This window comes from Eucalyptus grandis, chromosome 9 (genome assembly GCF_016545825.1).
Source record: "Eucalyptus grandis isolate ANBG69807.140 chromosome 9, ASM1654582v1, whole genome shotgun sequence".
NCBI lineage: Eukaryota > Viridiplantae > Streptophyta > Magnoliopsida > Myrtales > Myrtaceae > Eucalyptus > Eucalyptus grandis.
In genome coordinates, this window is record NC_052620.1 from 8,427,306 (window position 1) to 8,435,258 (window position 7,953).

At 38.9% G+C, this 7,953-nt stretch overlaps 1 protein-coding gene across 1 annotated transcript; it reads right to left on the reverse strand.

Moving 5' to 3' along the window:
* Positions 1 to 3,668: 3,668 nt before the first annotated feature.
* On the reverse strand, positions 3,669 to 6,833 carry LOC104420220 (L-ascorbate oxidase). The gene is made up of 5 exons (XM_010032101.3): positions 6,579 to 6,833; positions 6,362 to 6,454; positions 5,883 to 6,095; positions 5,579 to 5,767; positions 3,669 to 4,634 (listed from the first exon to the last, which is right to left on the reverse strand). The coding sequence occupies exons 1-5, from the start codon at positions 6,831 to 6,833 to the stop codon at positions 3,669 to 3,671; spliced, it is 1,716 nt and encodes a 571-aa protein (XP_010030403.1).
* Between the last annotated feature and the right edge of the window lie 1,120 nt (positions 6,834 to 7,953).

Below are 7,953 nucleotides of genomic sequence, written 5' to 3' on the forward strand. Positions count from 1 at the left end.
TTCATATCTCATTATTCTGCATAAACAAGGAAAATTTAAATAATCAGAAGGAAATCCAAATATTTTCTCACAGATAATGCATTAATTACTGCCTAAAATAGGTAAAATAACCCTATTTTTATAGAGTTATCATCCACTTCAAATAATATTTTGACACATGAAGAATATAAAATATTAACAAAGTAAAAGTTGGATATAACTAAAGATGGAAGTTCAGACTAGTGGTTTTAGATTATAGGATTGTGCGAAAATATGAAACAAGGAAAATACAAGGATTTGTTCTAGGTCCAGGTTCCACCTAAAACCTTAAACCTACACGTTAGAATAGGTCGATTTATTTTTGAAACCTATAATCTACCTTGCATATCCCGCTAGTTCTATTATGAAACCATATTCACCACTACTTAGATGAACGTGAGAGTGTTGCATAATTGAAGGAGAGGTTTTTATACATTCTCACAATCGGGGGAATAAGAGGGAGAAAATATTTCAATATAAGTGGATTAGTATATCCCTTAAATGTCAAAAAAGAGAGAAAATGAATACAAATAAGAAAGTCAAGAGAACTGATGGCAGGGTGGATTATTTTATGATTCTCAAGGCTTCATTGAGCATGCAAACTAGAAAAAGGATGTTGGGAAAATTTTTCGCAAGGCATATATTCAATTTTTTGGTTACTTTTGTTTGATGGAAAATAAATGATATGTAAAATATTTTCTTAAAAATAATTAGTCATGTCGTATGAAATAATTAGTTAATAGTTTTTTTCGTTATTAATGGTAATTTATATTTAAATATTTTTATGAATAATGAGAATATTTTTAATTTATTCATTATTAATAAATGATACAAATGATTATTTTTTGGAAATACACGTTCCGGTTCTGCACCCGGGAGACTTTTATCAGTTCACAAAAGACAAAAGACACCGCCACTCCTCAAATCTTCTCCGTGCCCTCACACCTGTACTGCCGCTGCAGGTTCTTCCCAACGCTGCTGCCCACATTCGGTAGCATTCTTACCAGCAGCGACGATAATTTTCTTGAAAGCTGAACATGCACCCACAGCCGCCTCTTCTCGGCAAATCCAAGGAGTTCCCAGCTTTTCAGTGACCACCTCGACGCTCCTGCAAGCCCCCCCCAACCCAAAAAAAAAAAAAAGCGGCACCACCAGCTTCTTGCAATGCTGCCACACTTCACTGTTGCCTAGCAGCTCCGGTGGGTGTCCAGCAAGATTCCGGAGTGCCCCAGCAACTCAGACGCCCTCCTGCACTCCTGTGGCGATTAAGTTTTTTCTTTCCGCAGGTTTTTCGGTCCCTGCCCGACACAATTGCGGCTTCTTAATCGACGCCCGGCCTCCTGCAACATTGTCAAGCAAAATCTTCAACACCAACACCACGAGTTCTTGCATCCTTGCTTAGCGAACCAACAAAGTCTAGAAATTATGGACACAAGGGTTGAACTTGACTTATGATAATGAGTGCATTTGCAACGTGTTTGTGTCCGAATAAAAGACAATCCTGAGCTCATCTAATTCTTAGAATGCGGGGTAGGCCTGCTGTCCAGGAATTCCGATGCAACAACCGGTATGATTGACTAGACGAGAGGTATGTGGCCAAAGAAGATGCGTCGCACCAGTATAACATTGCCTAATTCGTCACAAAAGGATACACATCTTATAATAACTTATCTATTTTTGGTTCCCAAAATCTCAAATGCTCACTATATCAAAGAATTTAAGTTTTTTCTTTACTATATTGGTGAGATACTTTTATATAGAGTATGTAAGACTCAAAGGATTATTTGGGAATACACTAAAAATATTGTGTTCAATGAGGTATCTAGAGATTTTTTGTTTAAGAGTTCATAGATGATTTTGATTTTTGTCAATCCAAAAATAATGATATATCACTAGCAATTTCAAAACAAATTTCTTGCTTTGTGCAATGTTGTGGGTTAAAATATTTTACCTACTTAACCATAAATTTGATCTACTATGCAAAAAAGAAATAGATTTCTTGAAAATTTCTATTTTTGAAAAAATAAATATTTATGGAAGTACTATGTAACAATCAAAAAGCATAGCTCCTTTAATATATATGGAAAATCTTCAATAAACAAAAAACTAAATATATGAAATTCTTAATCATGGTAAGTAAATTTTACATAGATATAAAAATACTTTAAAAAAACACAGTAAATAAATTTGGGACCACCAATTTAAATTGCAATTCAATGATAGAGGGTAATTTTGCCTTTTTGGTGAAGATTGGATGGATTTAGTCATATAAGGGGTGGAAATAGCACCATTCTTAGAATTCGGTCAAGGAAAAAAAAAGGAAAGAAATGGGAATTAGAATCAAGTCAGAAAATGACAACAAGCGTAACCAAAGTCAAATTAGGTTCCATTCGTTTTATGGAACATGACTTTCAGGAGAATGTTTCTGGATTTTCTGGTGTTCGTTTTACAGAAAATAAACTACTCAAGGAAAATGTTTTTCATCATTGAAAAAAACAACCTTTAAAGATGAGGAAAACATTTTCCATAAGTTCTTCCACCTTGCTTCTTTTCACCAACACATTTTTGTTTTATTTTTATGCTTTCTTTTTTCTTTTTTTCCTTTTCTTTTTTTTCTTTTCTTTCTTTCCTTTTTGTCTTTCTTCCTTAGCTTGCCCGGTTGCCGGCCATGACAGTGTCCGGCGACCGGCTGTGGCCGCGAGCCATCTCGAGCCTCGCCCAAGGCCGGTGAGGCTTCGCCTAGGCCAATTTGGGGAAGCCGAGCTTGCCCGAGCTCGGTAAGTTCGAGCCTCACTAGCTTGGGGTGGAGCTCTGGCCTTGCCAGATCCGGCGAGCTAGGCGAGGCTCGGGCCTCGCCCGAGCTTGCCAGAGGTTCTTTGGAGAGCTCGGGAGAGATTGGTCGAGCCTCGAGCTCGCCGGATCTTGTGACCGGGTCTTGGCTAGCCATCGGGCAGCCATCGTCGACATGCGACGGCGGAGGAAGGAGGAAGGAGGAATGAAAGGAAAAAGGAAAAAAGAAAAAGAAAGAATAAATAATAAATAATAATTTTGATTTTTAAAAATACAAATAATTAAAAATTCATTATTTTTAAAATATAAAAAATAAAACAATTATTTGGGTCAATTAAAAATATTAAAATTTAATTTTTTGATAATTTTTTCCAAACAATTAAATTAGCTAACGAACGGTGGAAAATATTTTACACTTAAAGTTTAGGTTTCAATTGAACATCGAAAAATATAGTCATTTTCCTGGAAAATAACTTTTGGAAAAATATTTTCTGGAAATTGCCAATTTTCCGCGAAACGAATGGACCCTTAACACCAATAAAAAATTTGAAGTCTTATGTATCTAAGAGGCAAACAATTTGAAAGAGGTAGAATTGAAGCAACCATACAGCAATAAACAAACCTACTGAATATCCCCTCAGAAAACTTACATAAATCCAAAGATTATTTTTTCATAAAAAAAGGTTTGGGCCTTGAGAATCTTGTCCTGCATCACTAATCTTTCGTGCCGAGCAAAGTCTAAGATTGCTAGTATCCACATCACAAGTTGTACTTGTACATGTCCTATCGATTTGAGAGATTTTATTTTTTGTATAACCAATGGATCCTCTTAGTACATAAATAAGGGATGAATGATTAACTTATGGTTTCTTGAAGGCTTTTGTTTCACCACATCCCATGATCTCCGAAGGCAACTTGCCGACCTTCTCCACACCTTCTTCAAACACCACGCCCATGCCCATATAAAGATGAGCCTCTATATGGCAATGGAAAAACCAAACGCCCGGATTATCTGCCACCAATCGAAGGGCGGTCCACCCATAAGGGTGAACTACGACCGTGTTCTTCATGATCGGGTTCGCCAAATTGTACTTTTTCGGGTCATTTTCGGCGTCAAATTTCCCTGTCCCGTACCCGAGGACCCAGAAATCGTGGCCGTGGAGGTGCCACGGGTGCGTCTCGCTGTTGTTTTCGGTCATGGTGTTTGCATTTTGCAGGATGATGTCCACTGTGGAGTTGAACTTTAGTCTATAGATTGCGTTGCTAGAGATGGCATTGGTGTTGTTCGCAACACGGTAGATGTCATAAGTCGTGAAGTCGTCTAGCCGATCGGGCGGTGGGTGTTGATCGAACACATGGTGGAGATTCTCCTTGAGGGCGATCAAGTATGGTGTATGTGGGAATGTGAACGACACGTTGTTCATAGACCAACGGTAATAACCGTCAATCGTGTTCTGTGTGTTGAGGAGCACAATCACTCGGTCCGATTTGGGCGGTGGAGTGTGGACGTATCCTTGGCGGGCTTTGATCGCCACGCCCTGTGCCAGTCGTGGCGCGGTGTCACTCCAGATCGGGCCAGCGGGTGGATCTGTGGGGGGCACCCTCTTAGGGTGGTTCGGGTTGTAATTAAGGATGGCAAGACCAGGAGGGGTCTTGGCCGTGGCGTTCCGGGCCACAATGTTGGTCGTGATCCAGTAATTTCTTGAGGGTTCTTGGTCAATTTTGATCAAGACGGAGTATGTCTCGCCCGAGTAGATGAACAGATTTTGGACCACGATCGGCTCCACATAGTGCCCATCCGCTTCAACTATAGTCATGTTGTGACCCTGCAAGATAAAGTTAAATTCGTCACATAATCCAAGTAGTAAATATTAACGTACTAGTCTTGCAACGTTCTATCCAAGAAGCATTTTAAATTTTAGTTTTATATAAAAGAACATCAAATAATATCTCCCAAAATAAAAAAAATGTGTATGAACGTAAAGTGCATACAACGTTGTTCGACTTTTTTTGGTAAGAGGGGAAATTCTTATTTGCTCGGTAAGTGGAAACTCATTTAATAATTGACCTACATCAAGATTGCCGTTTACGACTTCTCCTCGTATCTTGGCCTCCCTCGCTCTCGTTGACTCCAACCAATTCGGCGCGACCGACTAATATATATATATATATATATATATATATATCATATGCCAAATTGTCAATTTAACGTTTTGTCACCGTTCCGTGAACTTTTAGTCTATTGAAAATTTCAAATAATCCAATCAAAAGTTGAACTTATTAAGTTGAATGAAACCAAATTGTGTAAGGTCATTATGAATGTGAAATTTTGTTGGACCACCATCGACTGCTCTAAAAGTTTAAGTAATTAGAAGAAAGAGTGATTTAATAGTTAAATATTCTATCATTCTACTTCACGGTTAATCTGGTGTTTTTACTTGATACTAAGCTCAGAAGCATTTCATTGAGGAGGTAAGTAGGGGCCTGGCAAGAATTAAACTTAAGATATTTTGGCCCTGATATCATATAAGATTTTGTGGAATCATCACCAACTACTCTAAAAGTGTGACCTATTAGAGAAAGATGTGATTTAATATCCGAATAATTTATCAATAGAGATTCTAGTGTACAACATCACATCATAATTTAAAACTTTCTCTTGTAATCCACAATGAAGATTTTTAATCTATGAGACTTTGAGAATATTAAAGGAGGCAATAAAAACAAAAGGTGAAACTAAAGGAATAATTTGTAGGTGATGAAAGCTTGCCTCAATTTGAAAGCTGAGAGCCGATAGAGCGGTGATACTTGAAATTCTGAGACGGTACGTTTTACCTGGGATGACTATCAGCACATATGGCGAACATTCAGGATTAGTTGTGTTACAAGCCGTTGGATTTGAGCTTGGAGTGGCCAATTTGGAGCAATTGAACTTTCCCTTCCCTTGAATTAATAGCGACTGTAATTCAAGCAAAAAGAATGAGTTAAAAAATAAAAAAAATAAAAAAAGATTACAAATGAGTGAAAATGGTGTTGTTTTTCCATAGTTGAGGAAATCAAATAAAGTTTATTACCTGAGGTTCCCCAACCCAAACGAAGGGAATGGAGGATAAACCAGCAGCTTGTTCATAAGTGCTGGCGTGGTACCAGTCGTTGAGGATGATGCTCTTGTCGTTGTCGTAAGTGAACGGCTCGGCCACGCCACCCGGCAGCAAAACCCGGATCGACCCGTACAGTCCAGCCTCTCTTTGCATCCCGTAGTGGGCGTGGTACAAGTATGTTCCGGGCTACATAGGGCAAAATTAAAATGTCATCTAAACTGGCCTTGCAAGATGAAAGTTTGATCATCTCTCTCGGATCTATGTATGAACAAGTGCCGTTTGGTAAATTTGAGTGATGAAAGTATCAGGCTACACCCGGCATATATAAGACCAATTCCCACGAATTATCGGATGAGCTGTGGTCCACATGAAATTCACATGAACTTTTGATTAAGTAGAGGTGACATGAACATAGGTGAAAGATAATATTTGCATTGTATATAAGGACTCACTCGATCGACGACAAAACGATAGATAAAGGTGTCTCCAGGCAAAATGGGGCACTGAGTCACACCCTCTGTTCCATCGCTCCACGGACTTCCGATCTGCACTTTCAATCCCACCCAAAATCATTGTCTCTATAAACTTTTTATTGTAATCTTTATCAGACACCCGATCGACACTTTCATAACATAGTATCGATATAGTTTAGACGCCATAGCTATATACCTGTCGGATTCCGTGCCAATGGATTGCAAGATTCTCTGTCGCCAACCCATTGGTAACTTCCACGATGATGGGGTCTCCCCGTCGTGCTAGAATGGTTGGGCCCGGGGTCTTTCCGTTGATGGTGATGGCCAGCTTCCTGTAGCAATCCGGGAACTTGAACTCGTACTTCACATCCCACTTGTAGCGCCGGACTCCAGCCTCCGCCGACACCATCGCCGCGAAAACACATAGCAACCGTGTGACTAACCAACTCATCTTTAACTCATACAGGAATCAAAACCACTCACACGGCACACCACGTGTAGGAAATCGATCAAACGGATGTAGTTTGTGCAGCAACTATCGACCAAAACAACGAGGATGTAAGAAGAAGCATAAGAAGTCGGTATTAGAATATGCCACGGTCTTAGGTACTTCGTTGATAAGATAGAGATGCTCTTCGTTGGTATCTATAATGTCCAAAGACACACTAGTTGATTTATTGGCATATTGGCGAGATTTGCCCTCCTATTCAAGGAAAGGAAAGATTGTGGGCAAATCTCTGTATTGATAGTTTTCTTATTTTTGAAATCTTTTTTCGTTGTGATGACCAATACCAGAGGGAAATTTCCCTTATTATAGGAGATTTGCTCTCCTATTCAAGGAATGACGAATGTTCTTGTGAATTATGGCCAATACCAAGTATATAAACAGTGATTTCAAATCCAGAGGTTAATCGTACTCTAGCAAACTTTACATAAGGCAGAGTTTGGTTTTTAAGTTGACAGATAAGTCACCCTTACTGCCACTCTACAGAATCGTACATGAGATTTTCACCTCATATGGCTCCACGTTCAATTCTTTCGAAGTCATTGGGTCCTTTTCATCGTTCGAGAATCTCCTCCCTTCTTCCACTCTGTCCCAAAGAGTAACTAGGACCAATTCAGTTACGTTTTCATGTTCCAATTGAACACTTTCCATTTTGGATTATTCTCAAAGGAGAAGATTACTAGGAAAACTATCAAACTATTCGATTTCCTATTTTTGAAATTTCCCTTTCTCTCTATAATAAGGGCGTTCTTTTCGATCTCTGAATTTATGTATTCGACGGAAGGATTCGAACCTCCGAATAGCCTAACCAAAACCCGTTGCCTTACCACTTGGCCACGCCCCATTTCAATTTCTATTCAATACTACTAAATAGTAGTATTGTTTTTGGTTGTTCGTCAATTCCAATCTAAAAAATAAATATCTATGGACTCTATTGTTCCTAGGATTACGAGGTTTAGCAATGTACAAATTGCAGAAGAATGTTATGACAAAAATAAGAGAGTCGAGAGTTTTGTCCGAGGACGTAGGCACTTGCTAAACCTCGTAATCCTTGTGTTCTTTTTTG

Bases quoted from the DNA above. Each gene is read 5' to 3' on its own strand.
- LOC104420220 (XM_010032101.3), bottom strand. From the start codon at position 6,833: ATGAGTTGGTTAGTCACACGGTTGCTATGTGTTTTCGCGGCGATGGTG. The intron at 6,096-6,361 runs GTGAGTCCTTAT...TGCCCTATGTAG, and splicing joins ATCGTTTTGTCGTCGATCGA to CCCGGAACATACTTGTACCA. The intron at 5,768-5,882 runs GTAATAAACTTT...CTTGAATTACAG, and splicing joins TTTGGGTTGGGGAACCTCAG to TCGCTATTAATTCAAGGGAA.